The 14,842-nt window shown below is 40.7% G+C and overlaps 1 protein-coding gene across 2 annotated transcripts; it reads left to right on the plus strand.

Annotated features, from left to right (window-relative positions):
* Positions 1-231: 231 nt before the first annotated feature.
* On the plus strand, positions 232-14,232 carry RB195_025463 (uncharacterized protein; the record flags this gene model as incomplete). 2 transcript variants are annotated; one of them, XM_064213618.1, is made up of 22 exons in its annotated part: positions 232-380; positions 783-822; positions 955-1,123; positions 1,238-1,362; positions 3,073-3,144; positions 3,216-3,382; positions 3,449-3,533; positions 3,615-3,754; positions 4,548-4,695; positions 4,778-4,894; positions 4,966-5,100; positions 5,406-5,578; positions 6,139-6,239; positions 6,396-6,505; positions 6,578-6,659; positions 6,804-6,840; positions 6,919-7,026; positions 10,933-11,025; positions 11,105-11,291; positions 12,800-12,924; positions 13,917-14,040; positions 14,098-14,232. In XM_064213618.1, 22 exons carry the CDS (start codon positions 232-234, stop codon positions 14,230-14,232), a joined length of 2,622 nt encoding a protein of 873 aa, XP_064069500.1. The 2 variants fall into 2 exon arrangements, with proteins under 2 accessions (XP_064069500.1, XP_064069499.1); XM_064213619.1 differs by having other exon boundaries at positions 6,578-6,840.
* Positions 14,233-14,842: the final 610 nt, after the last annotated feature.

Below are 14,842 nucleotides of genomic sequence, written 5' to 3' on the forward strand. Positions count from 1 at the left end.
TCCTCGCTACTGCTACGTGGCAGCTTCAAAAGCGATGTTCGTCGACAAGGTCATTTGCTGACAACCAGCCATACCACGAGTTGAAGGACTGTCTGTCGTATGATACCGCTGCCCTACCGGTCACATGTCCGCCTAACGCTTTTTCATCACATTCTCTGAATATTCTCTGGATTGTTGAGACTTGCTTCTACTTTTCTCTATTTCAGATGTCTTGTCTGTAAATAAGTAGTAATGGAATGTTATGTACGAATTTCTTCCCAAGGAAAGCAGTTGCTTACACCCTCATCACTAACTATATTTGCTGCACAAAATCCTATTCTTCCACTCACCATAAATGGAGCATCCGGGGATTTTATTGATTTAACCTTCAGCCGTGTGAGGTATGTTTGACGTTTTCCAAAATTCCCTTCTAGAATCCCTTTTTTATGTTTTCGCTTTCAATAGAATTAGGAATGGAAGCATCAATTACTTTTGTGTTGTCTTTCTGGTCGAGAAACACTCCTACTCTGAGAACTTATTCTGGTTGCCTATTAGTTGTGGATAGCCTAAATGTCGTTTTTTTCTACAGTGAAGTTGAGTATCTTTGAAGCTGAAGATGAGGCTTTTCTCCTCAGATTTCTCTTTGGTCTTCTTTGATTTCGTCTGGCTAAAATTGGCTCTGACTTTATCTGTAAGCAACCAAACAACACAGCATATGTTGCATCGCAACCTTGCTCCAAGATGAGAAGACTGGAATAGTTTAGCGTTGAAAAATCTTTGCTTCCCATTTCTCATTCATCTAGGCACTCATCTCCTCGCTCAAGCACGTCGCCATCTTCTTACGTGAGTGTTTTAATCTGTTTGTCAAACATTTTGTGCATGCATATCTCGGAACTTTCTAAGAGAAAACAGTTATAATAATCCGTTAATCTAGTTATTTTACCTTGAGGAATGATTATATTTGGTGCATTATAGTCGAGCGATTGTCATTTTGAAGAAGAGGCTGATGGTATCCTTAACACCCTCACTGTTTGCACTCCCTCTTCTATATCTGGCGTCATCTCCACGGGTCGGAACTACTTTATTCTTGACGTTAAAAACGCTACCGATTTTATTCTGTTACCGCAGTCACTGGATTCTTGTGGTAAGTTTTCAACAAGGATCAGAACAACGATGATTCATCACTTCCGCCGCCTGCTTATGACATTTGTTCCCAATGATTACGACCTCTACTGAGTAACCAGTGATCATGTTTGAGAACTATCGACACGATTTAAACGAGAAGGGAAAACAAACAAGAGCACACTACCAGGATATTATTCCGAATACAACGATGGAAAATGGCGATATGTTGAGTTAGCGCTTGTTGCAGATTACTCTGTGGTATGTTATTTGACACTATTTTTTCACTCTAAAGCTCTATTGGTTTTGACGAAATAGAAGAGCAAGTTGATGTAGAACACAAGTTGTTTCTTTTAATGCTAAATTTATCTGTTTAACATTGATTAGTATCGAGCACGCTGAGCAACCAGTAACTTCCTTGCTTGACATAAAGAACGATCAATTTTGGGCAATAATTAGAACATACATAAGTAATATTGCAACATTCGCACTTCCATGCCTGATAAAAGGTATTGTTGCGACGATCTTTGAATAAAACTCCTGAAATACGAGAATATGTTCAGACACTGGTTCTGCACCTTTGATTATTTACGTTGTAAAATGTGGAACGTTCCAAGTTTACTTACCGGTTTTGTCGCAGCCACCAACACTTTCAGGAGTTTTATTTGGGGCGTCTTATATTGACATGCTTTTACACTTCCAGGCTAATGTTCATGATTTAACGAAGTATATGTTCGAAGTCCGGCAAACTTCGATTAGATTTTCCTAAACCCGGCGCAATTCTGCACAACTTTTCAGCCTTCATTCATACTGTTTACTAGATTTACGATTTTTCCTTTCCTATGATCATTCGCGTGGTCCTAAATCGCTACTTTCTTTTTCATATGTGGGTGTCAGTCTGTGGTATTCGGTTACTTCTTGTCAACATTGATGATCAAGTGATACGAAGCTACTACTGCGCGGTCGATGGTTCGACACCGTTCGAAGTCAACGTAGCTGTCTCCTTCCTTAAGGCCGATGTCTTCTCTAAATTGGCGCTACATTTGTCTGGGGAGATAAGGTCATGGATCTGATCTAACAGTAATTGTCCATATTTTATATATTTTGTAAAGGCTGCATATACAACCGTTAACTTCTAAAGCTTTGAGTTCAAGTTGTTGTGCATCCCAAGGAAGGTTGAGCTAAGCTGAGTATTTAGTTCTTTATTTTTTAAAATGATATCTGAAAGACCTCAAGAGTGTATGATCTTTAATTTATATCTTTCAAGTGATATCATAAGAAGTAGTTGCAGTAATAAAAGATCACAGAACCGAGGGAACCACTCAATATCCTCGTTGAAGTAATGTGTCCAAAGAAAAATGTTTTCTTAAAGTAAACCGCTGATTATCTTGAGCCATAAAAATTAGCTGTATCTTGTTGAAGCCAATTAGTTTTGAAGTCAATTCGCTATGTCCTCGGTTAAAGCAGCAAAAACAGAAATGACTGTCGAACAATGTCCGCCTTTCTAAACAAGTACGCTATTTGAATATGGTTATTGAAACGAAATTCAACAATGAGCCTCGATCAACTGTTGAGAAAGCATTAATTCCTAAGCATCATTGTTATACCTATTAAAAGATCCTTACACTCTTTTGTATTCTTAGAAACATCATGTTCTTTTCCTTGACTGTATCGCGTTTTAAAAAAAAAACTTTTTCTAAAGCCACTCGAATTGTTCGCTGCAGGATTGTGGTAAAAGATACAGTCCTATAATATACTTGTTGTTACGCTAATTTCATTCCGATTTTCTAAGATCGCCGATGATTTCCGTTTCGAAATTCTGATGCTAAAATTCCTGGAAGCTGTTCTTTGTTTTGTTCATTTCTTCTATTTTCTTTTGAGCGGACTTTTTTAGTGGGCACTAGTTGGTTAAAAGACTGCACAGATTTCACTACATGTTAAAATTTTCGTTGTCTATTTATCATCTTTTAGTATGCTAAGTATGACAAAGACGAGGCGAAGGTCATGGAGCGCCTCCAAACAATTGCGCATCATGTTAACGCGGTTGGTATTTCTAGTACTAAATTTTTGTTTGTTCATATCTTTGTATAGTGTTGACTGTCTGGTTTGTTAAGCTCTACTATCCTTTGAACATACGTGTAACGTTAGTATGGGTGGATATATGGAAAGACGGCGATAAGTTCGAGGTTGCCACAAGTGGAGATCGCACTTTAGATCGTTTTCTTAATTACAGAAAGGAGATAATCAAGGCTCATCCCAATGACAACGCGCATATGTTAACGTAAGCTTGACTTTTAGGTGGAGATTTCTTCCACGACGTTTCTGTTGACTTTTTGTTTTTCTTTAGTGACATCCGTTTCGAAGCAAATGTTGTTGGCAAGGCGTTCAAAGGAACTATGTGTTCTTATGATTATTCTGGGGGTGTTGATGTGGTAAAATCGTCTTACTTCTTATTTAAACTATATTTTCCTTTCCATTATTTGCGATAATGAAGGCTAGCTGATCATATCTAGGATCACAGTGATAATCCAGCAGTTGTGGCTGCAACAGTAGCTCACGAGATGGGGCATAACTTTGGTATGGAACATGATGTGGACTATGGAACTATATGCAGTTGTCCAGGAAATCACTGTGTTATGGCGCCATCCACTGGGTTAGCTTTCTTTCTCCTTCCTTTTTCCTACTGTTCTATGATTTTTGATGGTTGTGCATGATGCTGAGGAAGTTAATATTTTTTGAAAGCTCATTCTTAATTAGGGTATTTCGAGTATTGCTTATCGAGTAATCTCTTAACGTGGTCTGCAAAAACGTCAGTTACAGTTATTTAACATAACCAAGCGCCTTTTCTCACTTCATCTTTGTTGCGTCTTCCTTGTGCAGTGCATTGTTAGTTAAAACATCCATTTAAGAGCTTGCTTATTTTTCGTACGCCTCAGCTTCCTTGGAGTCTATATGTGACCTATCTGCTGATTATTTTCTAACTCATGTTGTAGTGATGATTTTTCTTACCTATGTGATAAGGTAAAAGAAATATTTTGGTGTTGTACTTAAGAATTCCTCTCTAGCTCCATTCCTAATTCGTCTATCTATGCTTAGCCACTCGTTTTATAAACAAGATATACTGCTAATTCATTGGCGAACATAAAAGAAGCGATATTTCACCGCAACGACATCTGTTTTCCCGCTTTTCGAACGTGAGAGTAAAATTAAATATGTCACATAGTAAAATTAATTAATATGAACAGTTGAAGTGAATTGTTGAATCATGCCGTAAGTTTCTGCGTTATTATGAGTCAGAGGCTCAAAATTAGCATATGGGCAAAAAGTTATGCAGAACTTCTCCATACTTATGGCTATTGAATGTTAAATTATGCACAACGTTCGAATGAGTCAGTGGTCCATTTGTTTTTCTACATTGCGCAGTTTCGTAGTTGTCGTCTTTTCAGGACATCACCTCCATCATTTTGGTCCGATTGCAGTCTTCGATATCTGTACAGCAGTTTCAATCGCGGTGTTGATCTTTGCTTGAAAAACCCTCCAGAGAAGAATGTTGGTGGAGCAAAATGTGGGAACGGAATAGTGGAACCAGGCGAGGTGAACATTCCCTGATACAAACAGTTCTTTCCAATTTTCATCTGTGGTTCTGTTGTCATTTCAGCTGCAATTATTTTTTTAGGAATGTGATTGTGGCCGAGAGCAATGTTCACACTCTTGTTGCGATGGCACGACGTGTCGTCTGACGGGAAATGCGGAATGTGCAGATGGAGACTGCTGCGATCTTCTCACATGCAAGGTTTTTTAGTCGAATTTAATGGAGTTTTTTTCTCCTGTAATTGTTCCTCACTGGTAACGGAAACTTTTAAGCCGAAACCAAGGGCGACATTGTGTCGATCTGCTGTGGGTATTTGCGATTTGCCCGAGTTTTGCAACGGTGATACAGCGGATTGTCCTGCTGATTTCTTCATTCAAAATGGAGATGTTTGCCCAGGCAGAAAGGACGTTGGTGATTAACTCGTTTTGCCTCCAATTATTTTTTTTATCATTTTAATTTTGTAAAATCATATTCTTTTGTTCTCCTAAAACTGTCAAAGGAACAAACGAATAGAAGTTTTTCTTCTTTTCCTAGTGATGGTGATAGCTGTATTGGCGCACAGAGTCAGTAATCTTTTTTTGTATACAGCTTTTTTTATTTTTCATCATCTCCGTGGCAGGAAGTGATTTCTCCTGCGGCAATGTTGACCTGTTTGTACATTCATCCGCATCGATTATCCCTCAAAAAGCAGCACTCGATTCGTATATTGCAGGAGTATTGCTACGAGGGTCAGTGTGGAAGCCGGCCAGATCAGTGTGTATCTATTTGGGGGCCAACTGGAAAGGAAGGTGATCGTGCCTGTTACCAACAAAACACCAATGGAATCATACAAGGCAACTGTGGTTTTGATGTACACACAAGGCAATTCACGCGTTGCTTGGCCGAGTACGTTTTTTTCCTCAAGTTTTAAAAGCATCATCCCACAAATCTGAGGTGGTACGGATTTCAGGTGGAGTATTCTTATACGAGATAGTAGATTATGGAGAGGGGGAGGGGTTATTCCGTCCATTTCTTCCTAATTGCCGTAAAAAAACGGAACATGCGGCGCGTGCACAAGGGCGGCGCGCTCCAATCGAACTCGCAGAAAATAGCGCACCGAAGCGCTCGAAGCCGTATCTTCCAGGCCGTTTTTTATGGCAATTAGGAAGAAATGGACGGAATCACCCTTCTCTCCATAATCTACGATCCCGTTTACGAATACTCCACCTGAAATCCGTACCACTTCAAATTCGTGGGGTGATGCCTTTAACTTAGAACATTTCAATTTGGTTAGCAAGGATTTGCTACCATTTCTAGAAATCAGTGCTTTTTGGACCTTCATTTGGTATGTTATCCGTTGTTCTATAAGTGTCTTGATTCGGCCTTTTGACTTTTCAAATTCTGAACTTTGTTGAGAGATGATGGAGTATGCTTAAAAGACTAAGTTCGTTTAGTTGTTAATTCAGTGACATCATGTGCGGTCGTCTTCAGTGCGGTACTCAGGCTGAACGTCCGGTATTCGGTGACCCTACAACTGTTACGTCTGCTTATACTTATGTGAGAGTCGGTGAGTGTTCTTTTTCGCTCAGCACATATAACAGTCTCATTTAACGCGTTCGCTTGACCTTCTACTGCAATACAAACAGAGTGAAATCCTCTCTGATGTAGGGACTGAAAAGTTGATTATTCCGATGAAGAAGTACGGACTAATAACCTCTTTCAGGAACTGAGACTCACCAGTGTCATGTTATCAAAACTACTTACATTGTTGGACAGAAGAATAAACCGGATCCTGGGATGGTTCTTGATGGTGCCGAATGTGGTGATCATAAAGTTGAGATTTTTCCTTTCTTCTGGATTTTTTTGTTTTTCTAATTTTACGATGTCTATCTTATTTGTGTATAGATATGTGTGAACGCAAAATGCAAGCCACTTAGTGAAGTATCCAAAACCGTATCTAAGTGTAATGATCATTGTCACTACAGAGGTATATTGTTGCTTTCTGTTAAATTGAGTGAATTGAATGTACTTATGTTGCTTTGTTTTCTTTCTGGTATCTGCAACAACGTTGGTAATTGCCACTGCGAAAACGGCTTTGGCGGAATTGCGTGTGAAATTCCTGGCTTTGGAGGATCCGTTAATAGTAATCCTTCAAGTACTACCAGGGGGTATTTATTTTGAATCGTCGCATAATGTTGTGTTTTCATTTGCAAAATTTTGGTATTGATGGTATGTTTTTGATTTAGGATAACACCCTCGACTGTTTTCTTGTTGCTTTTGGCAATATGCTCGATAGCTGTGGTCTTGGTGTGCTTTTACTATTGGTTTAGAAAGAGAAGGAATCTTGCCGGAGAGTTAGTTTTCTTCTGACGTTGTGTCTTTGTATTGTAGCATTAAACGTAATATAGGATTTCCTCAACGAAGAGGTAAGATATTCTCAAAAGGTTGATCGGTTTTGTTAAGGAGCATTTTGAAATTTTTAAAAATAGTATATTATCCTCAGACGCCCAACCTATATGTGTTTGTCAAAGCTGAAACTTACCTACTTGTGGCCCCAGCATCTCTTCCACTCGTTTCGTTCCCTTGCCATTGTCATCCAAGATGTTCTCAAGCTTCGTGAGTGACGTTGACGAGGTAACTGAGCCGTATCCAGCTGAGCTCTCGGCTGGTCAATGCGTGTAGCGAACACGTCACTTCATCTCGATGGCGGTCTTCCTCGAGGGCGTTTAAGATCTCTTGGGATACACCTTAGCGTTCTTTTGGTCCATCTATCGTCGATTTTTTTTCATAATATGACCGACCAACCTATGCTTTGCTTTCGATATATATTCCGCTGGATCGCGAAGACGGGAGATTCCTCTTAAGTCGGAGCTGCGAAGACCGGCAAGGTGTTGTGTGTGCCGGCTAAACTTCAGAATACATCTCTCAAGGGCTCTCTGGGTAATAAGTAGCTTCCTAGACATAGCAGCGGTGCCTGCCCACGTCTCCGCTGCGTAACAGAGCGCTGGAAGAACTGTCGAATCGAACAGAGGGGCACGAAGATCATGGTCCGTCAGTTGGTCCGTAGCTTCACTGACGGGTGCGAATGCTGCCCATGCTGCTCTCATTCTTGTATTCAGTCCTTCCTTCAAGTCGTTTTCCATGTTCATAGAACGCCCGAGGTATACGTATGACGGAGTTTCCACGATTTGGGAGCCTTCAAGTTGTACTCCTCCGTCCTCGCAGTAGGCGTTCTTCATGAACTGTCTTCTTTCTGTTTATTCGCAGTCCTATTTTCTTCCCTGCTTCATTCAATTCGTTGAGCATCGTTTCCGCTTCATTGGTACTGCTCGAAAAGAGAACGATGTCGTCCGCGAAACGAAGGTTCGAAAGAAATCTTCCATCAACACGTATGCCCTTTCTTCCCAGGGTAGTGATTTCATTATACATTGCAATGCAGAAGTGAACTGCTTCGACGATATAGTATCGTCTTGTCGTTCCCACTTTCCAATGGGTATGATGAGGGGAAAAACTGTATCTTAGTGGTGCATCGACTGTAGCAATTCGCCAATGTTTTCACATACGAGGCGTCCACACCTCGATCGACCAGCGCTGACAGTATTGTATTCCAGAATCCAGCTTGTTCTTGACGCTGGACTTCATCAAGCGTCTTGGATATGCGCGTAAATATGATCTTGGTGAACACTTTGTATAACACGCTCAGCAAGCATGCCGGACGGTGGTTCCGAAGGTCCTCTCGGTCACCTTTCTTATGGATAAGAACGGTTCGCGAGGTCTTCCACTGGTCTGCGATCCTTTCTTTCTGTAGGATGTCACGTGCGCTGCTAAGATTACATGAAGTGGATGGAAACCAGCCCGAAGAAAGTCTGGTGATATAAAATCAGGTCCGGGGCTGTGCTAGGTTTTATGCTCTTGATAGCGACTCGTACTTCCGAAAGGAGAATCCGTGGTGGGGCTTCACCAGTAGGGGTGATCGGGCTTGACACAGGAGTTGATGAACGGAAAAGGTTCGAGTAGAACCTCTCCGTAGTGATTTCCATCTCCGACAAGAAGTGCGAGTCCCGTCTTCGCTCAGCGAGGCTGTTAGCGGAATATTAGAGGAGATCCCTGTGGGACTTGTTTAGACTCATTCTTCTTTGTGCTGCTTCCAGAATCTTCTGCCTGTATTTCGAAATATCCTCCTGCAACGCTTTTCTGCAGCTAGTGTTTGCTACTAACCGCTCAATGTGCGATGCATTTAGATCAAGCCTCAAAGTCCTTATTTCGAACGACTCCTGATCTTCGAAATTCGATCCAAGTTTGCCGTGCGCGGCTTCGAGGCACGCTCACCACAGGCTCGTAATCCTCTTATCAGCATCTCGTAGTCTACGTTTGGGTCCTCCTCGATATGACAGTCACATTGGGACAAGGAGCCCTCGAGTACGCAATCGTCGTAGACGACTTCTTTTTTTCCTTCGTTGCCGATAGCAGATGTTCTTTTCTATCGTGTGGCTAAGTCTGTTTTCGCACGAAAGAGACGGTGATCAGAACCACTGCAAAAGTATGGTACTACCGAGACGTCAAGTACACACCACCTCCAGTTGGTGAGTGTGTGGTCGATCTCCGCACGAGTCGCGCCATTGGGCGATTCCCATGTCCACCGACGATGATCTTTCTTCATGAAAAGAGAGTTCCAATGAAAGAGGCGAGCGGCGGACAACACCCCGGCGAGACGATTGCAATTTTCATTCCGGTCCCCTAGTCCAAATCTTCCGATCCTGTAATCCTCTTCTGTAGTCATTCCTAATTTTGCGTTGAAGTCTCCAACAATGAATTTGTAGAAGGACTTCTCGTCTCCGATTAATTCGGATTCATCAGCTGCTGATGTTGGCGAGTAGCAGTTGATGATACTGATGGGTTTTTGGCGCAGGGGGCGGAAGCGAAGAATGGCCAGGTGAGGTGACACGAGATCCTATCAAAGCAGAAAAGGCCATTAAACTCTGCGTTGACTGCCCTACAAATGGAACAGGAAAAGCGACTACTTAACATGCATTCGCCATTCGGGGAAAGATGTTCCAGCATAACTTGCAGGATTTTATTTTTGAAACAACTTCCTTAATTCTCTTCGGTTCTCATCCTATTATTGCATTTTGGCATCGTCCATCTCTACTCGTTGCGCCAAGGATCCAGGAGCATCGTTAATTTTTGCTTACTCAATTCAGCAATTGATGATTCTAAATTGGACGATTTTGGAAGATGGAGATCTTGTGGAGATAACCCACTGCGAGAAGTCCCTTCGTAAGTTCGTTGTCGAACATATGAATGCCAAATGAAGAAGGGCTACAAAAGAGGAAAACATGATCGAAAGACTTGCTGTTCTGTGAATTAAAAAAAGATGGCAATCATCCAGCCTGGAATCTGTCTTGCACTGCTTCAGTGGAAATCCTCTTTTACCCATGAAACACTGTCACCGGTGGAAATCGGAATTGCAATGCGCCAACTTGGAGCATTGTTTTCATTGCAGAGATCTACCAAGTACTCACCAGCTGAGAGTGAAGTTCATTCGATCTTTGGTCGGGATTTGGGGCATAATTGCACTCTCAAAATTAAACATCGAGCTTCTGGTAGGCAGCAGCTAATCTTTGCTGGAGAATCTTGAAGTCTCAGACTGAAGAATGTCTTGGAAGCGCAGGAGAAGACCAGTCTAAGGAAATTCCTTCGAACCTTCGAAATTCGCACTTCCTCTCATCATAAGAGACGTCTACTATGTGCTTCTTCTCAAAACTTTTCCATTCTTCAACCCCTTTTCAAATTTCCACTGTTGAAATAGCACCCCAGATTCTTCATTCGGAAAACGGATCCCGATCAAGAATATGCAGCTTGGCGCAGTCCCTGGACTAACCCTACATCGTCTTTTATTGGGCTAGAGGCATTCTGTTCCTGCAATTTTAGCGAATAACGTGACATCCCATCTTCGGAAAGGAACGATTCCAGTTTAGTGAGAGAAATCGCGAATCGTTCATATTCAGTTAAGAAATATGCGTGAGAAAACTCCCGGAACTATCTTTCGATGTTGAGTTGTTAGTTTAATTGTGGGATTGATTTTGAGTTGTTATTATTTTTAAGTTAGAAGGCTTTATTTTCAAGGCTTTAAAATCTCTCGAAGACCCGATTCAGTGAGTTTGATAATCGATTCAATTATTAACACTTTTGAAGTGCGGCGTTTTATGAGATTTATCGCTTTTTGTTGAAAATATCCTATTGTCTTTTCTTCCTTTAAGGTTTTGGGAATATACGAGGAAGACCTTGAAATTACATGGAGTGCTCGTACCTGTTCGCAAAGCACCACCGCCACCGAAGAGACATATGAAGAGGTACGATTTGTCAAATTTTAGCTAAAAATGTGGTATTGATCTGAAATATATGTTTTCTTGTACCCTATTTCTATTTTAGGGAAAGTTTAAATGCTATGTGGGGCGATGGTGGTGTGACATATTCTGTAAACGAGCGGCCTCCAACATTTATGCCTCCCGCAATTCCGCTGATGAAAATTAATGCTGGAAATATCACCCCTAGTACGAGGAGTCCAGATCAACTACTTCCGCACGTCCCGGTCTCAGCTAACGGTACAAACAGCAAAGTATGGTGTGATCAAGTTCTTTCTCATGTTCGTAATGCTCATGATCGATTTTCCATAGATCTTTGCTGTATTCAGTACTTAATTTTAGTAAGATCGCTTCGGTTGTAGGCCAAAATTCTTCTCGATTTTCTGAGAGTTTTTTGAGAATTTTTGAACGTTTTTGCGTTATCGACGTCATCAGAGCCTAGAAAGCTATAAGTGATTTATCCTATCAAACTTACTATTACCGTATAGAAACATTCAAACGATTCGCGCACTCAAGGAGCATCATACCAACATATTGCTTATTACTTACCGTATGTGTTGAAGCTGCTAACGTAGCAAACCACTTCATACCACAGCTAGGAGTGAAGCAAGAAGTTTTTTCTCCTTTATAGCGGGCTTTAGCGGCTCACTCCGTAGGTGAAAACCTGTATAAACTTCAATAGAGTCGCTAGTCCGTGCGTGATATCAGTGCATTCATTTTTTCCGTTTATTTTTGAACTTCGGGCACCTATCCAAAATGCTCTTATTGTTCCGCTTGGAGAGGCTGTCCCGTTTCTTGTATCCCGTTTTTGTTTACCTCCATGTGATCCGATAACCAAGTGGAAAATAATTAGAGCAACTTTAAGTGTTGTTCTAATTCTATATTATATTAAGTTGGCAGTTAGGTTCCCGCCGTTTTTTTTTTAAATTTCAAAATTCTGCATGTCATTGAATATTTGTGGCATTATGTTTTCTGCCATTCGAAAGGGGATGTTTTGTTCTATCGGAATATATGTTTTATTTTTTGCTCAAGCTAATTTATATTAATTTTCATATTATTAAAATGGAATGCTGAGTTGAGAAAAATGAGCATTTTCGACACCTCCTTCATTTTGCTTCTAATCGAGGTTCTAACGCCACAAAAGCTGCTCGCCAGTAATGATTCGATAAAGAAATCGTTGATTGTGTCCATGAGTTGCGCGGTGACGAGCAAGCAAACCAACGCAGATTGTGGCTCGTTGATTTTTGTTGTCGACACTTGAAGCACGCACCACAAAGCTTTTGTGGCGTTAGATCCGTGATTAAAAGCAAAAAGAAGGAGGTGTCGAAAGTGCTCATTTTTCTCATCTTGATATTCCATTTTAATATATATATATATATATATATATATTTATATATATATATATATATATAAATTAGCTTGAGCAAAAAATAAGCCATAGATTCCGACAGAACAAAGCATCCTCTTTCGAATGGCACAAAACATTATGTTACAAATATTTAATAACATGCAGAATTTTGAAATTAAAAAAAAACGGCGGGAACTTAGTTGCCAACCTAATATATTCTAGCTTAGTATCTAATTCATATGCCTGCTTCAGTTCAACTCATTTTGCACTGCACATTGCGTGGAATAACAGATTGGTTTCGTTTGAGTATCATGAGCTTAGCGACTTACTCGACCTAAAAAAAAACTGTTTTGCTTACACATTACTTCGTATGCTGAAAAGATTCTTTTCTTTTAAAAATTGTTGCCTTTTCAGCCTCTCTTCACCAGGGTGCCGTCTACACGACCTAAGGAACCACCACCTGTTGTGCCGTTACGTCCACTTGACTCTAAATTGGAGGAATTGTACAAGGAGCGAGGAGAGGAAATGGGCATTAAGAGGTGAGTTTTGTTTCATTCCATAAGCTGTTTCATTCCATAAGCTGTTTCATTCCATAAGCCTTGCATGAGCTTTATGGAGATGTGCAAAGAGATTCCTTTCACCTTCCTCTGTGGATGTAATATGTCCACTTTTCTTTCTGAATTCAGATTGTATTATTTGGTTGCTATTGCAGCCTCCGATATTTGTTTTTCTGTTAATCTTATGCTTCTTCCATGTGATTCTAATGGGTGTGCAGGTGCCACTGTAAATTTGGAAAGTCATACTTTTCGATAAAGTAAAAGGATAAAGTTTCTGGCGTTAATCAATCCGCTTGGGATGCGTCACCACGTTCACTCCAATTCAAAATCTTTTGAGTTTTACGAACGTGTAACTGGCCTGTACAATGACTTGCGGATGCTAGCCGATGTGTCAAGTCAGTGTTTTTATCCTCCCAGACAAGTCTGGTACCAATTTATCGACCCCGGAGGGATGAAAGGCTTGGTGAGCTCTAGGGCGGATTCGAACCTCCGATCGATCGTGTAGACAGCGGAACCTCTAACCGCTACACTACACCCGCCCTCATACTTTTCGATAATCACTGCAAATCAATTGCCGTTTTCAGTCAGTTCCTTGAATTCCAGTAATGGAAAGATATTTTAGCTCTAGTTTAGATTATTGAAAATTGTTTGACAATGATCTAGAAAGTGATGAACACTGAGTTAACATCGCGCTGAATGAGCCAGTCAGTTGTTCCGAATAAAGCTTTGATTAGTGAGCGATTTCTTTCCGCAGAATAACGCAAATGTGCAATATTTTTATGCTTTTGCTTGTCAGTATCAGTTTATAAAACTGAACCTCTTGTGCACCTTCATGTTTGGATTGAAGACCAATTTACAAGGAACTATTTACGAATTTGTTAGTTGGACATGCTTTATAGGAGTTTGCTCATTTCAGGCGAACTTTGCATTTTTCGAAAGTTTTTCCTCTTAAAATCTTCCATTTATGCCTTCAGAGATGCAGCCAATTTTCCTTCTCGTGATTTGACTACTCCACCACCGGAAGACCCAACTGTACCAATGAAGAAAGGTTTTAACCGTCCGATTCAAGCTCCACCTCCTCCACCTCCATCGCAGCCGGTAGGCTTTCTAGGTATATGTGGAAATTTTATAACTCGAGTTGTTGACTCCTTCCAGAAACTGGTTTTCAATTCGGACAAACCATCACGTCCAGCAATACCGAAGAAGCCACCGAAAGTACTGAGTGGATTAGAAGGCGCCGATGTTCGTGCACTTGCAGCCAAATTCGACTGTCAGCGCCGCGCAAAATAAGTGAAACCCAAGAATTTTCACAGAGCTACATTACCTTGTTCTCTACTCTCATTTGTGATCTTTCTTTAAAGAGAAGATTTCTAGGTATCACACCATTTTGCATGTTCTCATCCTTCCCAGCTCTACGTTTTCCTCTTCTTAGTGCTTTCTCGTTACATACGCATCACAACACATTCTGACTAGCAAAGAAAACTTACGGGGCTTTCTTCATTTTCTTTGGGGGTTTGTGTTTGTTCGTTTTTAAAATTTCTTCTTTACTTTTGTTCCTAAATCATACGCTTCTATTTTCCAAGGGATTACAATCATTTTTGTGATAAAGTGAACCAGCTTCCTTTAACCGAGTGCTATCTAAACTAGTTCCGGCGCTCATGACGGATACCCTAAACTCTATTTTTGCACCCAGAGTATCATGACTCTCATCTGTCATTTGACTTTGCGCACCTCTTTGTCCTTTTCCTGAATAATTGTAAGGAAATTTCCACCTCTTTATTCCACATTAACGTTCTTCAAATAAAAGGTGATATTTTATGCAGCGGCACATTATACAGAAGCTGAGGAAAGAATAGAGCTGAATTAATTTCCACATTGTGGATTTCTTCATTGAAGTCTG

This window comes from Necator americanus, chromosome X (genome assembly GCF_031761385.1).
Source record: "Necator americanus strain Aroian chromosome X, whole genome shotgun sequence".
In the NCBI taxonomy this organism is placed as follows: domain Eukaryota; kingdom Metazoa; phylum Nematoda; class Chromadorea; order Rhabditida; family Ancylostomatidae; genus Necator; species Necator americanus.